Source organism: Mus caroli, unplaced genomic scaffold (assembly GCF_978045245.1).
Source record: "Mus caroli unplaced genomic scaffold, Mus_caroli_1 scaffold_1, whole genome shotgun sequence".
Classification (NCBI taxonomy): domain Eukaryota; kingdom Metazoa; phylum Chordata; class Mammalia; order Rodentia; family Muridae; genus Mus; species Mus caroli.
In genome coordinates this window covers 83245063-83264886 of record NW_028227256.1, presented here as the reverse complement: position 1 = coordinate 83264886, position 19824 = coordinate 83245063, and the positions used below count along the sequence as shown (strand labels likewise).

Here is a 19824-nt window from a genome sequence, read left to right as displayed (position 1 = left end):
GATGCATTTCTTTCCATGTTGTAAACCTTACCATAATTCTTTCCATCCCCTTCTAACCAACCCACGAGCTCCCTAAGGGCAAACCTGTGACCTATTCTGTTTATATCTCCAGGATCTAGCCCAGAGCAGGATGGATGGGAGAAGCCACTGGTTATCCAGTGCAGCTCCAAGAAGAAACAGGGCCAATGCTTGGACACGACTCCCACCATCAGCACCCATTGCAACACCTGAGAAAAAAAGGTCCCAGGTCAAAAGATCTGATTCTACCCCTGACTCTGCTCAAAACTCTGTTCAAATCACACGTCCTCACAGTATCTTAGTTCCCCAACTGTCAAAGTAAAGAAACTTTACTTTGTCATTTGTCCCTCAAAATCCTTCGGTAGATGTCTCTTATATACAAACACTAAAAATTTGAAAGAATTCTGAAATTAAATTGTTATGCAAGAGTAAATTATTTTTATCATTGCCTCACAGCTTGATACTTTTATAGCTATCTATTTTGCCAAAGAGCATGCTGTGAAATAAATTGACTATTTACTACTATAACTAAAAGAACTGTTGTTTTCCTCTAAAACCCTAAAGGCACTGTAGTTTACATACCCAAGAGAGTGAACACAGCAAGCATAAAAAAGCAAAGACAAATAAGCCAATTACTTCACATTTACTTACACTACTAACTAGAGATCCCTTTTAATAACAACATGTTTTTATACTAACAAACCTGTAATATAACTGGCCAGCATACTTTGGTTGCCTATATTATACATGTCAGGAATTTCTAGTGACAATCTGAATATTCTCCTCTGTCTGGTTTGATTCTGTCACCAACAACTGTCACAGCTAGGTCACAGCAAACAGACCTCCAAGCCCTTCAAATGGAGAAGCTGAAAAATACATGGACTAATGAGTCCTAAGAGATAGATATGCCTAATGGAACTGATCTGAAAAGAACCAAAGCCAGTGTCAGCAGCCCCTGTGAAGACACTTGGGAACTCCACAGACACAGAATAAGAAACCAGAGTGGCATCCAAATTTCAAACTTCTTAAAGTTAAAGAAGCACATCAAAACTACCACTCAAGACTGTAGCCCCTACAGCCCTACACCAGCCTTTGGCAGCAATTACAAGAAGGGGAAGCTCCTTGCCAGTCAAGCCTATGATTGCCCATACCAATCTCTTTTCATAGACAGAGGGTACAAAGATCTAGCCTGGAACTCAACGGCCCAGTCACAACTGTTAATGGACACACTACTCACTTAACTATCTTCCCCCACCAAAAAGAGCTAAGATCCAAGGACCATAAGACCTCTCTGCTTCTTTTACCTTCCTTCCTGCTCCACAGAGTACGTCTTTTACTCAAGGTGTGACTCCTGAAATAAGAAAATCAACTTGGCTTGGGAACTTACTAGAAATGCACAATTTGGGGCATCACCTAGGCCTTACTGAATTAGAATTTTCTATCTCTTCCTGGAACTCCAAACTCATTTTTGCAAAGAACTTTGTTTATTTTCAGTACTTTCTACAACATTATTGGGGTAACACAAAAGTGATGAGTTCTGAAATATACAGGCAATTAACAATTCCACAAAAAATGAATAGGCATATATATATATATATACACTTCTCTTACTCCCACCTGACTTGGGGCAACCCTTGACTACCTCAGTTTCTCTCTTGGTGGTGGTAATAGTGAGGAGATTGTAGAGTGTTAATTGTGACTGCCTCATAGGAGCAGTTCCCCAAGTTGTAAAATGTTAAGGGACTTCCACTCATGCATTTCACTCAGAAATGAATGGGGAGAGGAGTTGGTATCAGAGTCCTCCCTTCATGAACCCCATAGTTACTGCAGTCCCCTCCAGCAGTCTGAATCTCCTAGCCCCTGATCCTGAGTTCTGTGAACTGGCTGGCTATCACTTCTCTTGCTTGTGGAGTCTGAGGCACTTTATTCTGTGACTTGATGCCACCTTATCCTGCACTAAGCAAACGAGGAAAGCAGAGCACAGAGCAACCAGGCGGTCACATGTATACAAGCATGGACTCCTGGAACTGGCAGGGACCTTGGATTGTGTTGGTCCTCAATATCCGATGGCTTATGTGAACTATGGCTGTTATTGTGGCCTTGGTGGCCATGAAGAGCCACATGATGGACGCCATTGACTGCTATAATCTGCCCACTCTCACCTTCAGGTGCTGCCACCACCATGACTGCTGCTACTCTCAGGCTCAGGATGCCAGCTGCAGCCCTACCCATGGAAATGCATGGACCATGGCATCCTGTGTGGACCAGCAGAGAACAAATTCGAAGAACTTACGTGCAGGTGTGACAAGGAGCTTGCTTACTGCCTGGCAGCAACCAAGTACCACCGGAAATACTTCTTCTTCCCCTCTATTTTATATGAGAAAGACTCATCCAAGTGCGATTGACAGGCTACATGTCCCTTCACACATGGCAATGCAGTTTGCTTTCAGTGATCAACAATAGCATGCAATTTGTGCATAAGAATCCCTGGAGGCCAAGTGCAAGAGCCTGCATTTGCTTTTTCCCTCCATTCAGGAACTCACAACTGTGAGCCTGTGGAGTTGCCAGTCTGATGAAGGTTCAAAGTCCTGGGCCTGTTTTATACAAATACCACTGTGTTGGGCTTGGTAATTTTTGAAGTTCAACCTTTATGAAACACTGTACTATCTTCTACCTGTTGCAGAGGGTTGGTGGTCAAATGTGGATGAACACCTGCTTAGGCTTGGCTGTAGTAATAACATTGCCACATGATACATCTAAGAATTGTAACTGTAATAAAATATGTTCTCTACCTGTCAAAAAAAAAGAATGTGCCAATAATTTCATTTCACTAAGGTAAACAACCAGAATGGCTGAATCATGTATTAGTCATATGCTGAAAATTCTAAAAAACTACCAAACTCCTTTCCAAAGGAATTGTCCATTTTTTCCCATCAACAATACTAGTTACTCCATAACCTCACCAACACATGGTCAATCTTGCTGACTTTAGCTATTCCAGTAGGTCTGTTATATCTTGTGATTTTACTTTGTATTTCCTTAAAGACTAATCATGTTGAATATCTTTTCCCATATATCTTTAGTAAAGCTGTTAAAGATTTAATGCATTTTGTAATTTAGTTATTATTGAATTAATATTTCTTTATATTCTAAATAAAAGTTCATAGTCAGAAAATGTTTTTTGCAATCTTTACCCATATCTGTGACTTATCGTGTTTTATTTCAAACAGTGACTCTAGAAGAACAAAGTATATGATTTTTGATGTAATCAAATTTATTGACTTATTTTATACTTTGTAATTTCTTTTGTTATACTTAGGAAATATTGGCCAAATCTGATGTCTAAAATCTGGAAATCTAACATTTTTGACTTAGTTTTATACTAGCAAATTGGTATTTTTACATAAACATTTGGATCTGATTCATTTCTAACTTCTGTTTCCTTCTCTTGCTGGTCCCTATCTTACCTTCATTTCCACCTAAATCCAACAGCATAGCTAGCCCTGCTACAGGAGCTTTAACAAAGGTCTTGAAAGCTCCAATTCTGCTCTTGGTTTGGCTCATGCACACAAACCTGGAAGGCTGCCTGTAAATCCTTTAAAGAGACTGCTATATTGAAGGAAGGCAGAGCATGGAGTCAGTTTGATCTGTTTGGGTAGAACTGAAAACTTAAAATATTGACTCTTTTCTATTTCTCCTCATTCCCTGCATTCTTAATTTCTCTCACTGATGATTTATAGTTTTAGTGTACACAACTTATATTTTTGCTCAAGTTTCTCCTTAATTGTGTCATAAAAATCCTATTATAAATAGCATTTTCAGAAATTTTTAATTTCCTATTTTTCATTGCCAGCATGTAGAATTACAATTTATTTTTTATATAAACCTTCAGTTCTTCAATCTTGATAACTCACTTCTTCTAGCATCTTTTTCAACAGACTCGTTAGAACTTTCTACAGAGAAAACCATGTAGTTAGATAATAAAACAATCTTTGTAAGTAGTGTTTGGATCTACCCTAGGTCTCTAAGCCATCTAGTTTCCAGAACCTGGACATCCAGGCAGCGGCTGGAGGAGGAAAGGGAAAGGAGGCAGCAGTTAGGATGTATTATATGAAAGAAGAGTAAAAACAAAATGTGTGTATATATATATACACACACATATATATATATATACACACACATATATATATATACACACACATATATATATACACACATACATATACACACATGTATAAATGTATATATGTGTATATGTGTATATATACATATATGTGTATGTGCATATTTATGTATATATACATAATCATAAAACAGTTATTTTCTAGTTCCTTTTGGTACTGGCTTGAATTTCTGAAACAATGCAGGTTAGGCAGGCTTGGTAGCAGACACCTACATCCCATAACTGTTCGTGATAAAAATTTGCAGCAAAACAAGAATAGTGATCATATCATGAACTGAGAACACAGAGAATGTGTAGAAGACATTAGAGCAGTGTCATTCTTAGTGGTGGAGGGATCTGCCTTCAAAAACTGAGAAGAAGCAGGAATGGCCTTGTCATCCTCCTCTTAGTGGGTAGGACAGTCTTACCGTGTAGCCCAAACTCAGGGTCCTCCTGCCCTAGGCTCTTCAGTACTAGAACTTTTATCAGGAACAGTTATGGAATTTTGTCAGTTGCATTTTCTATGTATACTGGCTGATACTTGGTTAAAATAAGGTATAAGACTTAGTTTGTTAAAGGGTGGGCCATAAAGACTGCTTTTCAACATTAAGCCAACTTTGCATTTCTAGGGCAAGCACCATGTATTCATGTTCTATTCTTGGTACATGTTCCTAGAGTCTCTTTGCGAATATCCTGTTGGATACTTGTTCACCTGTGTTTATGAGAGGTATTCATCTTTAGATCTTTTATGTTGTTTCTTACTCTAGTATTTTACAATGGTGGTCTTATAGAATGAAGGAAACAGGGTAGCCGGGAGGAGCAGGTGTGGCCACCGCCCCAAGATGGCGCCCAGGACGGCTGCCAGGCCTATGACATGCACCTGACTTACTCATTATCTCAGACTTAGCCACATCCCAGCTGCCTGCACTGCGCAGATGCCATGCCTCGTCAGCTCCCCAGAGGTGTAGTCACTTGCTGTGAACCTATGGACTGCCTTTACATGACTGGGGTGATGGGGAGGAGTCAGTAGGGTATTTAAGGCACGCCCCGGGGTGGTTGGGGGGCATTCCTGTTCCTGCATTGCAATACTAAGTGTTCCTGAATAAACCTGCTTGAAGAAGGACAACTTGGTGTTTCGTCTTTCCTGCTGTTTAGCAGGAAAAATAAATGTTTAGCAGGGCTTGCCAGTAAGTGGGACAATCTAGGATGCTGAAGTTTTTTTCAATAATATATCCAAAAAGGAAAATACTAACAAGGCCAGGAAAAGCTAGTGGGCATGAAAAACATGAGGGCAGAATGTGACTGATGCTCCTGTGCTATCTGGTTTCCACTGTGCTGAAGACTGAAGCTCAGGGTTTGCACATGTCACACAGTACCACTGAGCTACATTCCCAGTCACCTTGTATTTGAAAACATCTTTAAGAAGACATGGTTTTCTGCAGTGACAGACACTTGCATATCTGTGAGGTCCAGTGTGACAGCCACTAGTCATGTCTTTTGAACAAGTGTGACATATCTGTATGTAGTCTTTGCTCTCATAGATTTTTGGCAGTTTTTGGCAGACTTAAGAGTTCTAGACTAGGGCTGGTGAGATGGCTCAGTGGGTAAGAGCACCCGACTGCTCTTCCAAAGGTCTGGAGTTCAAATCCCAGCAACCACATGGTGGCTCACAACCATCCGTAATGAGATCTGACTCCCTCTTCTGGAGTGTCTGAAGACAGCTACAGTGTACTTACATATAATAAATAAATACATCTAAAAAAAAAAAAAGAGTTCTAGACTATCAACTAGATTCAGAGCTGAAGATATCATCTCCTTGTCTTACAATCTCTGTGGCTATCAACAAGTCAGCTGTTACTCTCTTAATTTTTGAAAGCACACTGTTCCTGTCCCTGGCACTTTGGAAATGTTTTCCCTTTGGTTTCTGCAGACTTACCACCATTTTCAAAGGATGAGTTTCTTTTCATCCTACTTGGGGGTCAATACAATTTCTTGATTCTGTTGCTTGATAACTTTCATCAGTTTAAGAGAGGTTTCCATCATTCTTTTTTTTTTTTTTTTTTTTTTTTTTTTGGCTTTTGCCTTTTGGCTTTTGGCTTTTGGTTTTTGGTTTTGGTTTTTTTAGAGACAGGGTTTCTCTGTGTAGCTCTGGCTGTCCTGGAACTCACTTTGTAGACTAGGCTGGCCCTCGAACTCAGAAATCCGCCTGCCTCAGCCTCCCAAGTGCTGGGACTAAAGGCGTGCGCCACCACCATCCGGCTTCATCATTCTTTTTCAAATATTACCTCTGTCCATTTCAGCTCTATTATAACCTTGATTTCCTCAATGTCTCTCTACCTCTCTCAAGCTCTTCAGAGTTCTCTACCCTCTTTTCTCTGACTTTTACCAGTTCAGTGATGTTTACAGTAATACATACTTTTCCTCACTGTCCTCCATTTCAGCTAAAGACATCACAGTCATTTTGCTTAAATACAAGGTGTTTGCAGCTCCCCTGTCTGTTCTTACAGCTGCCTTCACTCCTGTCTACTCTATCTTCACATGCTAACTTCTCTCCACCTCAACTCTCACCTCCAAGTCTCAGCCTTCACACTGGCTCCCTGTAACATGCAACTTGCCCCACTGCAGTCAATGTTCAAACAACAGCCAAGATAGTTTCTAGTTTGATTTCTTCCATTTTTATATACTAACTGTAAAAGAAAAACAGTAAGTTTTGTCCTCAAAGCCTGGACTGTGCCAACTGCAGGGATGCTACCTGTTTTGCCAGACCCTTTGCTGCTTAGCTAGCTCTAGCGGCATGGGCATTCACAAAATCAGACCTCTAGGTCCAGGCTCGGTGGCACACGCCTTACATCTCAGCACTAAATATATATTGCTGTGTGTCTCAATACAGGAAGCAGAAATGGATGAAAAATACCACCATTTCTGTGGATTTGTTGTTCTAACTCTCACAGCATAGGGTATAAGAAATTATAAATTATTTCACACTTGACAAGCCCCTGCAAGCACTTTTCTTATCCAAAAGAGTATCAGAAATTAGTGCAACGATCTGACAAGGTAGATTGACTAAAGTGGGGGGACCTTCAAATCCCCATTTAATAGCCTTATTCAGAGGCAAAACTTATTTTTACCTTGGGGTCCAAGGGGCCCATAACACCAACACACACACATACAATGCCTAAGTACATCATGGAATGCACAATACCCTATGAAGAAAATAATTAGAAAAGGAAATTTAAACTCACCTTCCACTGATCCTCAGGAAGCAGTTTTACAACCACAAGGTCCCCATTTAAGGCTCTATTACGAGCAACAACTCCATCAATAAAAATGTCCCGATCACCATCCTAAATTGGAGGGAGAAATAAAGGAACAGTCAAGTTACCAAGGCCTGGAGCCAAAATTTATCTCCTTCAAAGTGTTCATACTCTAAATCTGTCTGCTAACTTAACAAGAATACTACTCCAGGAGCTAGCAAGACAGCTCAGCAGTTAAGAGCACTGACTGGTTTTCCGAAGGTCCTGAGTTCAAATCCCAGCAACCACATGGTGGCTCACAACCATCCATAATGAGATCTGATGCCCTCTTCTGGTGTGTCTAAAGACAGCTACAGAGTACTTACATATAATAATAAAAAAATCTTAAAAAAAAAAATTCAAACCTAAGAACTAGCTGAGGCTAAAATCACCAAATACTTAAAAAGATCTACTAAAGGCAGACAAAAACAAAGGAAAGCACATAAAGAAAAAAACTAAGACTGTAGACTGATTACTAAAATGAAAAAGATAATATTCTTATGTTATCCTTTTTAGCTTTAGAGTAGAAAAAGAAAAACTGCCGGGCAATGGTGGTGCACGCCTTTAATCCCAGCACTCAGGAGGCAGAGGCAGGCGGATTTCTGAGTTTGAGGCCAGCCTGGTCTACAGAGTGAGTTCCAGGACAGCCAGGGCCACACAGAGAAACCCTGTCTCGAAAAAACAAAAACAAAAACAAAACAGAAAAAGAAAAATCTCCAAATAAAGCAGAGAGAGATGAAAGGAGCAAGAACTAAAATTAATTTAACAGATACATATGTAAACATTTACACTTATATGTAATTTTAAGTAAACATAAAAAAAATATGATTCCCTAAGGAATCACGTTTAAAACCTCAGTGCCAGAAAACAGGAAACCTCCTTTCAAGTTGTTGGTCAAGAGAGTCCAAAAGACTCTCAAAATAACATATGCTAGTGCTGTTGCCCTAAAATGCCTCTCAAAAATTGAAGGTCAATCCCTATTGCTGAAGATATCACATACTTCAGATACAGGACAACTTAATGACTGGCAGAAGAGAGAGAATCAGACTTCCCCCCAATGAGCATCTTAATTGGTTACCTAACAATCTAAACACATATAGAACACCACAGTGACTCAGCAGGTTATATTTATGCATATATATATATATATAAACATATGAGTATATACATGCACATGTATACACATAAAAATATAAGGTTATGAGAAGTAGTGAGAAGACTCAGGAGGAATTGGAAGAATGAGAGGGAAAGGAGATAATTTAAATATGTACTCCTACATGAAATTTTAAATGAAAATAGATTAAGATTCATAAAACATCTTTAAACCTCTATCTCCTGATGTCAGAGCACGGTGAGCCTTAGACCATGAACAGGAAGCACTGACACCTTAGGCATGCTCAGTCTCACAGCCAGAAAGGCCCCATGGTAAATGGTGTGGTGCCCAGCAAACTCACCAGGCATCTACTTCAAAATCTAATGCAAAAAATAGCTAGATAAAAACAAGTTTTGGGGGATCAGAGGCCAAGAGAAAAATGTCTCAACAAACATGTGCTCTTCTTTAGTCTTCCAAGTCATCCTGTTCCTTTTCAGAGAATAAAAGAGAAGTTAATTGTTGGCTTTCCTTACAGGAAAGTGTCATATAGCAAAAGTGTCTGGAAAGTCACTGATTTGTAATACAGATACTCTATACTGTTAATATTTAACATTCAAATAAAATTCTAGTTAGTTAAAATGGGCATTCTAAATCGCCAACTCCTCCCAGCTACAAACAAATTCAAGATATTTTAAAACAGATTTTCTATTCAATTTCCAGTCTAGTGATGACTGGCAGCTGTGGCCTACACTCTGCCAAATCTGACCCCACCCTCATCCCTAAGGAACAGCTACCGTGTTAGCCATAAAGAAGTAAGGCAGTTTGACCCTGTGATGAGCTTCTCAGAGAAACAGAGATGACTGGTAAATAGAACGTGAACCACACGAGTGTGACACATCACCACCAACTGTTGCTTTCTGCAATGTATTTAAAGCACCCTGGTCTTATGAACCGCCCGCCCTCCAATGAAGAGAGCTGCTCAGAGGTCATCCTAACCCATTCTCATGTATCAAAACATCAGCAATGCAAGGTCTCCTCAACCAGCAGCTGTACTCATCCTTTGGCGGCTCAGAAATAGAAAGCTTAGATGACTAGACTTTAGCATTGCTGTCTTAAAGAACCAAGAAGAGAGAAGGAGTAGAATCTAAGACAACTCCTAGCTAATGTATCACTACTCAACTCTTCAATTCCCTCAGAAGCCTATTATCTACAGCCAAGTCTGTCGTTTTAAAGATAATAAACTTAAGCCAGGTGATGGTGGAACCTTTAATTCCTGTACTCTGGGGCAAAGGCAGGCACACCTCTTGAGTTCTGAGAGGCCAGACTGGTCTACAAAGCAAGTTCCAGGACAACCAGGGCTTTGTAGAGAAATCTTGTCTTAGAAAGCAAAATAAAAGATCCTAAACTTAGGAACTGTTCAATATTATCCCCCTTAACTGGATTTTAAAGCTACACAATTCAACTCTTCACTTGGACACTGGAAGACTCACCTTATCCATTAGAAAGAATAGCAGAGTTGAGAATGAGGAAGGAGACAGGAAGTGGATGGTAAACGTCCATAGAAAAATAAAAGGAGTGTGGACACATCTAACTTTAAAAAGAGACAATGAAGGAAGATAATATAAGAATGTCATAATGGTCAGAGTATCCTCTATTGGTGAGATAATAGATCCTTTTGGACCAGGAATAAATTCCACAGCTGGATAAAGCATGCCTCCCACGACAAGACACAAATTACAGAGCTTCATAGACCAATATAATCCAGAACAAAAAAAAAAAAATAATAATAACAAGCTGTCCATTCCTTTTCTTTAGCTCAACTAAAAAAAGATAAAAAGATATTGTAATATTATCATTTATCTTACTTTACTTAAAAATTATTTGTTTTATGCCAGGGCCTAGCAAACACAGAAGTGAATGCTCACAGTCAGCTAGTAGATGGATCACAGGGCTCCCAATGGAGGAGCTAGAGAAAGTACCCAAGGAGCTTAAGGGATCTGCAACCCTATAGGTGGAACAACATTATGAACTAACCAGTACCCAGGAGCTCTTGACTTTAGCTTTATATGTATCAAAAGATGGCCTAGTCGGCCATCACTGGAAAGAGAGGCCCATTGGACACACAAACTTTATATGCCCCAGTACAGGGGAACGCCAGGGCCAAAAAAGTGGGAATGGGTGGGTAGGGAAGAGGGGGGGGAGGGTATGGGGGACTTTTGGGATAGCATTGGAAATGTAATTGAGGAAAATACATAATAAAAAAAAAAGAAAGAAAAAAATTATTTGTTTTAATTTTCACTTTGTATTTTATTTTTGCCAAGAATTCCACGATACTAGCAGGTATGTAACACATCCCATACATTTAGAATCTGCCATAAGGAAAAAAAAATCTACTTACTACCAATAGAAATTATAATAATTCCAAATCAAGTTCCTTCAATACAAAATATTCTTTCACACGTGATGATGAGGACTTAGCCCACTGGCCTAGTGGATATTTTCACATGGCAAATAGCACCCAGTAAACATTTTTAAAGAATAAACCTAATCTAACAGAGGGTATTTTATCAACTCTTCATATTAGACATGAGAAAATCTTTCTATCTCCTGTGCTCAGACCATAGGTTCTTTTCCTACGCGTTCCTGTCTTACAGGTAAGCATTCAAGCCCCAACACTGCACTTCCTAGTCTACCTGTAGGCATTTTGCAATTCACACAAGTTTGGTCTTGATGTGGACATGAACTATACTTAGCCAGAAATTCATGCTACTGAATTCTATCAATTCTTTTCTACAATGCCTCTGAATATTGAAACTGACCAAAAGAGCCCCAAAACAAGAATACAGTACCATTCTAACATCCAAAATTAGAGTATATTCACCTACAATTGGGCCTTGATAAGCAGCCTTTACTGCCAGTCTTCCCAGGGGTGAATTTAGTATTAGTAGTTTCTGGGAGAATGTGACTATTCCATTAGGTTCTAGATAAAAGAACATACACATATTTTATAGGAAAACCATCCTAACACTGCATCCATCTGAAACTTTCTAAATAGAATATGACAGGAAAAAAGTTTCAAATAGAAAAACAAATATAAACCTTGGAAACACAGATGTTTTGCTTTTTCCTTCCTAATGTTAGTAAACCAGACAAGCATATAAACATAATATTTGTAAAGCAAAGAATATGAATTTAACTTGCAGGATCCTAACTAGACTCTGTACACCTCCTCATCTGACAAGAAATTCTAAGAGGCAAAAGAATGTGTTCCCCTGAAATTGGCCTAAGCACCGAGGTGGCACTCTGTACTTCACACAAGTTAAGGGATGGTATTGCTAAGAAACACGGATATAGAACTCAGACCTGTGGGGTAAGATAGCCATATATGCATATGCTCACGCCCTGGTTAGATGTAAAGGAACCAAGAGAAGACAAGAATCAAGCTTGAGAAAGAAAGGTGTTGGAACACAGGTTAACAGTCAGCCCAAAGCTCCACAGAATATGAATTCTATATGTAAACAAACATGGGTACAAAGAGGTATATTTGTCATAAAATTTATTTTAATGCTATTTTTATTTATGTGTATGCAAAGGTGACTAATCATGCATGTAGGTATCCACCAAAGCAGAAGAGGGAATCCGACTCCTTGGAGCTAACGTTACAGTACTGTGAGGCCCTGGTGTGGTGCTGGGATCCAAACTTTTATCCTCTGCAAGAGCAGCATGAGGGCTTGACTCCTGAGCCATCTCTCCAGCCCACTTCATAACCTCTTATATATTTGGAACTGTCCCTTAGTTCTAGGCTTCACATGTGTTAAGTGCTAACCTAACAGGGATTTACCTTCAAAGAACTCAAGACTCAACGCTTAGGAAAAATAAAAGCTATAGTAAAGTTTTCAAACTTCTACAGTCCCCTGTATCCTTGCAGCCAGCGAGGCAAACACCAACATACAGAGTAGATGAGAGGTCTGAACTCTGGTCAGTTCATAGATATCTCACGCGATGAATTCCTTACTCCATTAAGTGAGATTCTCATGCTTAAAAATCACTGTTTCTCATACACGAGGACTCCCTAATTAAACTTAATTAAACTCCTCCAACTAGAAGGCTACGAAAAAAAAAAAAAGTCAACCTTTCTAATGTGAGAAATGTTGGTTATACAGAACCTACTGAGACAGCTAATCTTGATTCTAAGATGGCACGTGGCACCTTCTTGCATGTGACCGTCATAGTATGAGCAAACTCTAGAATCTAACCACATGTAAACAAACTCTACACACTCTACTGCTTAACAGAACTGTTCCCAAAGTAAAATACCACCGCAAAGTTGTTACTTTACAAGTCAGAATATAGATATGTTTTGTCTGAGGAAGAGACTATGATTTAAAGAAAACAGAGTGAAAACATCAAAGATGTTTTTTCCCTACTGTAACACCAAGCCTTGAACTTGAGGTAAATGCGAGCCCTTGATTTCTGATGGGAGAGAGAAAAAGAGAAAAGGAAACTGAGCAAAGCTTGAGAAAAGAGAATAAGGACACTGCAACAGTAGCAGCAGTAGTAACAATAACAGTAATAACAGAATCACCTATGAACAACACAGCAATGTTATTAAACTTGCCATGTAGCTAATGAAATATGTCATACTTCTCTAAGCAGAAGTTCACCCCTATGTTTCTCTTCCACTGTTAAAAAAAAAAAAAAGTAGCTCTCCATGACGACATCCTGGGAAAGTTAGGCCAGGAACTCAAGACTATTGCTCTTCCAGCCTCAGGTACAACCCTCTGCACAGACCTGCCGCTAACTACTTATCAGTGCAGGACTACTTTAACCAGAGAGAAGCTCTTAAGACAAGTCATGAATACAAGAAACAGCCTAAAAACAAAAACTAAAGTGCCTTGACCAAAGGCTGATCACCTGCACAAAAGTGAAGTGAGAAACCAACAGAAAAGCATTACACATTATTTTTGGACAAATGTTCAGATTAGCTCATGCAGTAGAACGAAAGTAGATAGCATATTTGTTTAGGAAAGATTAACTTAAATCAGTGGAAAAACCTATAAATCCTTTTAAGCTATAAACCAAGAGCATCCAATTACATGGGCTGGCGGGTAGTCTGTGAAAGTCCAGCTGCTTTCTGCAGCCTCAGAACAAATGTCATCCCTCTCATTTGGCATTCAATTTTAAGACTGGCAGAAGGGGTAGTGAACAAATTTTATTTATTTAAATTTGAAACAAATCTTTGCCTATTCTCAATTTTGTTTTACTATTCTGCTTTTTAGTCAAAGTATATGATTTCAAGTTCAGAGTACATCTAAAATATTCAATATGACATTAAGTTTATTATAAAGTTAATAAACTTACCGGAGAAGGAATGAAGGCTTCATGAAACTTCTTTGGGTTGATTCTCAATACACCCTTTAAAACAAAACAAAATAAAAATCTTTGAAAATTCTACTAGCTGGATATTTATTTTTCCTATGTATGTTATTCTCTGATTAAAAAGTTCTTAAACAATTCGATTCAGAAAACAAGTTAGATGTATGAGAATTAATTAAGGCTGGTACAGGAAAAACTAGGTTCCAGCACTGACAGCTGAGACTGCTGCCCTGCTCTGATGGACACAGGCAGGAAATACCAGCCCTCGGCACAGAGCAGGACATGACAACTACTCATCTTCAGCTTAAACCTGGACTCTAGCAAGGCTGTCTGGAGAGTATGCCTCCTTCATATTAGCAGCCTATTTTGCTCCAGGTCAGTTCCATGACCTCTGCACAATGTCACATTTCTGGGACCGTTTTCAAACTGGTTTCTAACTGGATACTTAGCCCCGAGGAGCTGGACGTGCATGTTCTACTCTGGCTCCTTTGCAGAACCGAATGAGTTAATCAAAATGGTTCCCAACAACTCTTAATGCAAATGTCAATGCTAGCTCCCACAGCTAGGCCCCCCAGTCGGCCTTCAACTTCGTATTGACTCCAGCACCAAGTCAGGATCCACTTCTATTTATGTACAGGCGTGCAAGGTGGGGGCAGTCCTCAACGGCCACTCAGTGCTGTGGGTCTTTTTCAGGCAGTCATAACCTCCCCCAGAGTCCAGCTGCACTCACGGGCCACTGGAACACGTGCAGGGAAGAAGCTGTTTTCCTACCAACACAACTCAACGGATAACTTGAGAAAGTGTTTAAAGAACACTTTCCACTAAAAGGAATGACTCAAAGGCACAGAATTCACAAGATAGGTGAAGGTATAAGATTAAATGGAAAATAATTTCTTTCTTTCACAGGTGTTTAAATTACAAATTTCCATGCCATGATACACATCTTAACATACCAACTAGATTATCACAAATGATCACTCAGTCCTTAGCCATTTGTATTGATATTTGATACTGATTATGATCAAGCCCCAAACAGACCACATAGGGTACTGAATAATAACTAAGCTTAGTCCTTGAGAAAGAAAATGTATGGGATGCTATGAGATTACAGCTACAGCACTTTCAGCTAGCACAGTCCTAAGAAAAGATCAAAGGTGAAGGAAGGGGACGGGGGCAGTAGAGGTAAAGCAGGTGAGGCGTCCAGCACTTGCTTGACCCTATGTGGCCAGAACTCTACTGGTTACAGAAAGGGGTCAGGAGATAGAGCTGACAAAGCTGCCCAGGCTTTCTTGGTTAAGAGTGCTGAAGCAAATTCACTTTCTAAAGCAACTGATTCTTCCTGAAGGAAAGGGGAAACACTTAAAATTTTTTTCTAAATACTCATACACTCAACAAATATTTCCTGACCACTAGCTTGACAGGCACTATGTATGATGAGGAGGCTACAATAGGGAATAACAGACAGCCTTGAGGGAAAGTGCTTCAGTAAATTTAAACAGTATTTTTAAGCATTTCATTCCGGACAGCCTTTTCTAAGCTTTTTTTTTTTTTTTTTTTTTTTTTTTAATTACTATTCTTCTACCATCTCCCTTTTAGTTCAGCAAAGGGTTAGCCTCTTGGTTTGAGTGTGCCTTTAATTGCACAATACTGCGAGAAGCCAAAGCTGGGCTCCCAGGAAAGACACACATTGTTCAGTTCTGCATCTAGGCTCAACTTAAAATATATGAAAAGGACCAGAAAGTTCTTGATTCATGATTCTCTCTCCCAAACCTCCCAACAAATAAAAGCACAGAGGGTGGGAAAGAAGCCTTGCTTCAGATTAGCATATGGAAATTTGACTTAAGAACTGGTCAGGAACAGACCCCAGAGAGAACAGATAACATGTAGAACCAAGAAACTCCTCCTGAGTCCTCAGCAGAGTAGAGATGTCCCCGCAGCCTGACAGAAGGCAAGAGTACAGCCTGTCAGCTCAAAGACTCACCCTGCAGAGGGTCAGTCTCACCCAGAGGAGGCCAAGGCTTGTGTTTCTCACCCAATCCCCTTTACTTCCTCGTTTTCAAACTTTTCCAGGCCTGGAGTTTAACCAATGAGGATCCTGTACTTCCCATCCCATTCTGAATACTTCTGTGACTTCTTACCAGATCAGAACCTAGCCCTGCCCTAATGTCACTGCTTCCTTTGGGTGTTATCAAAGAGAACATCTCAAGGATGGTGAAGACTGTTTCCCAATAATAGACTTAAAATTAGTGTGTTCCTATATTCTCAAATACCCCTTTGAAGTTCATGTCCTAGTTCTTGCTAGACTTGATACAGGTGCCTTCTAACTTGCTGATTATAGCATTAATTCACTAATGTTTTGCTCGAGTGTCACTGCCTTCCCTTATCCCAATTTCTATACCCATATAGGGACTTTGAATCCACATCAATGACCAAATCACTCCTCCTACACATAATCAATAAAACCTACCTCTCAACTGACCCCCAACTATCTGACTTCTCCTAGCCTGTACTCAAAGACCAGAATGGCACTGCAGAAAAATAACACACAAATGGTCTAATTAGTCTAACTTGGCAATCACAAATACATTTTAGCTGGCTTACAGTATGTTTGAAAAGACTTAAAACTAAGAAATTTCACACATAAAAATGTTTCCGGATTTTTTCTTTTCTTTTTTGAGACAGGGTTTCTCTGTGTAGCCCTGGCTGTCCTGGAACTCACTCTGTAGACCATACTGGCTTAAACTCAGAAATCCACTTGTCTCTGTCTCCCAAGTGCTGGGATTAAAGGTGTGCACCACCACTTCCGGGCTCCAGATATTCTCGAAAAATAATCTTAAGATGTACAACTGCAGACAGGGCAACAACCACCTCAATTGAATTACAGATGTGCTAGACAGTACTTAAAAACAATCTCAAACACCATTCATATGTGTAGAATATGGACCGCGTACTTTTAAGAGCTAATGAACTAATTTAAATTAAACTAGCTAATTTGACTTAACTACTACTGTTTTCTTCTTTTGATATAGACAAGGTGACTGAGACACTGAGAAGGTAAATCTGGAAAGTCAGGCTCCAATACCTCTGTGTTAATAGCCATCACCAGGACCCTTCATACATTTACACCCTCCCAAATCCACACAGCTTTAATTCTGTCTTCTTTACCTTAACCAACAGCAAGATCAGGTCTTCACCTGATACACTCAGATGCTAACGGACAGCCCCTATTCCTCCTTTTACCTCCCTGTCCATATGCATGCACTAGCATGGTGTCCACTCAGGCTCCACATGCACACACTAGCATGGTGTCACACTAGCATGGTATCCACTCAGGCTCCACATGCACACACTAGCATGGTGTCACACTAGCATGGTGTCCACTCAGGCTCCACATGCATGCACTTCCCTCCTCACTGCACCTCTCTGCCCTTTTTTCATCCCACACTATTTTCTTATCTAGTGGATTTTGGTGGCTTTCTAAGTGGATGTCCAGGTTCCATTCAAGTCTACACATTTCACCACAGCCAAAGAGACATTTTTAACATGTGAAATGGACTGTGTGCTACCTACTTAATACCCTTTGATGACTTGCCATTGTTCTATGCATGATATCTGCCAAGTCCTGCATGGCCATGTGAAAGGGACAGTGTGACATGATTTCCCATCCCTGGGACAGAGTCAGCAGGGTCTATGCCTCTGAGTGCTGACAGTTGCTAGGTGTAAAACTTATTTGTATATTGTACTTTCTGTTCCTCCTTCTGGGAAAGTCTTCTCTGCCAAGGTTGATGACTCCTGGATAGCCAGAGACAGTCCAGGAGTCAAGGGCAGGTCTATGTCCTTAGCAAAAAAAAAAAAAAAAAGGTAAATGCTGTGACTTTCAAGACAGCCCTTAAGGCTATGGGAAAGAACTCTGAAAACATGAGTTCAAAAACATAATTTTTCAACTATGCAAAATATAAGGACATACTATGAATCATATAAGAGGATGATTCACAGAACAACAACAAAAAAAAAAAAAAAAAAAAAACCCAGAGGCAGTTACACTATAACCCAGCTTGTCAGAAAGATATAAAGGCAGGCAAATTCCTGGAACAGAGCTAATTTAGGTGCAGGCGTGGTCTGAATGGTAATCTCAGGATGAGATTGCACCCAGTTAAATTTCTTCTTTGTGCTTACAAAGACAGGCAGATCTCTGAATTCCTCTGCAATGTTAAAAAAAGGTGTACTTGCTGTCTTCTAAGAATCAAGGGAGAAAGTGGTCATGGGATGCTGATTCCTGGGATAATCAAAAGGGAACCTGGAGTAAATGACTGAATTGATTTGGAAATAACACAGGCTGCCAGCTTGTACCCCAAGATTGACTTCGAGTCGTTTTTTTTTTCCACTCTCAAACACCCCTTCTCTCAGGAACCCCTTTCTAAGCAAAAGCTGGTCCCTGGCAAAATCCAAGTTTCTAATATAGTCTAAGTCCCTAAAGGACTTGGCTACTGCCTAACTCCACCTTTGCTCCATTAAGCCTCAAAAGACTGCTTCCTTTTCATCCTCAAGAACATCAAGTCTTCTCCATGCTGTTCTTCTGCTTGCTGATCTCTTTACCTATATTCTTTTCCAAAGCTGAAATTAGCTGCTCACTTTTGCTCTTTAGATCTCACCTACAGGATGATCTCACAGAGACTTCCCTAACCAATATGTGCAGTGGTTCCTTCTATTCTCTCTCCTCTTTCTCTTGGAACAATGACCTACAATTTCCTTCATTATTACAGTTATTTTTGCCTACCACCCCAGTGACTTTTCTAGTGCTCATTCCCAAATGCTCGACATTCACTAGGCTGTCAAAAATGTTTCTTCAGTTCATTAGTTACCTATTATCTGCAAAGTTGACATTATCCCTTTGTCCCTGGTATCATAACTCTGAATGCTACCTCTCTTCTTAGGGATTCCATAATAATGTCGCCTCTACTGTTCTGTTCTTTAATACTTACCCAAGCTGACCTCAATATGTGTGTGCGTGTGCGTGTGTGTGTGTGTTCTGCCTGTACTTCTGTGCATCATGTGCATACAGTGCTTTCAGAAGTCAAAAGAGAGCAGATACGTTGGGACTGGAGTTACACACTGTTGTGAGCTGCTATATGTGTGCTAGGAATTAAACCTGGGTCCTCTGGAAGAGCATCCAGTGCTCCTTATCACTGAACCAAATCTCAAGCCCTCTGAGCTCAATTTTAGCAAAGAGCAAAATTCCTAGAAATGATGAGACCATCATACCCTCTGTCCTAGAATAGGCCTTTTCAGAGGTCAAAAACAACATCTTGCCAATATTCTATTACAACTGGAATCTGACATCATGTCTCCAGCAGTTCTAAGGACTTATTTTGGACTTCTGGTAGTCAGTGCATAATCTGGATTCTGAAGGAGCCAATTGTACCATCTCTTTGCCCATGTCCCTTAGTTATCCCCTTAAACCTCCTTTCAGGGTCTCACCTCTCATAGCACTTCCCATAACAACCAACCAATAGGGCTCCTATGCATAGAGTACTGACACACTGATGTGAGAACTTGGTTCACCATTGGTTTTATTTCACCAAAGTGTGGACACTATGCCCCTTCTTAGAATTGGGAACAAAACACCCATGGAAGGAGTTACAGAGACAAAGTTTGGAGCTGTGATGAAAGGATGGACCATCTAGAGACTGCCATATTCAGGGATCCATCCCATAATCAGCTTCCAAACGCTGACACCATTGCATACACTAGCAAGATTTTGCTGAAAGGACCCAAATATAGCTGTCTCTTGTGAGACTATGCCGGGGCCTAGCAAACACAGAAGTGGATGCTCACAGTCAGCTATTGGATGTATCACAGGGCTCCCAATGGAGGAGCTAGAG

The 19824-nt window shown here is 40.1% G+C and overlaps 1 protein-coding gene across 3 annotated transcripts in view; it reads right to left on the bottom strand.

Annotated features, from left to right (window-relative positions):
• The window catches only part of Dis3l2 (DIS3 like 3'-5' exoribonuclease 2), a 357736-nt gene that overhangs the window by 286686 nt on the left and 51226 nt on the right, over positions 1–19824 (bottom strand). For all 3 annotated transcript variants that reach the window (XM_029476858.2, XM_021163217.2, XM_029476861.2), the window contains exons 4-5: positions 13928–13981; positions 7423–7524 (exon numbers count right to left, since the gene is read on the bottom strand). In XM_029476858.2, the coding sequence (XP_029332718.1) occupies positions 7423–7524; positions 13928–13981 (156 nt within the window). The remainder of the gene's footprint in view (positions 1–7422; positions 7525–13927; positions 13982–19824) is intronic.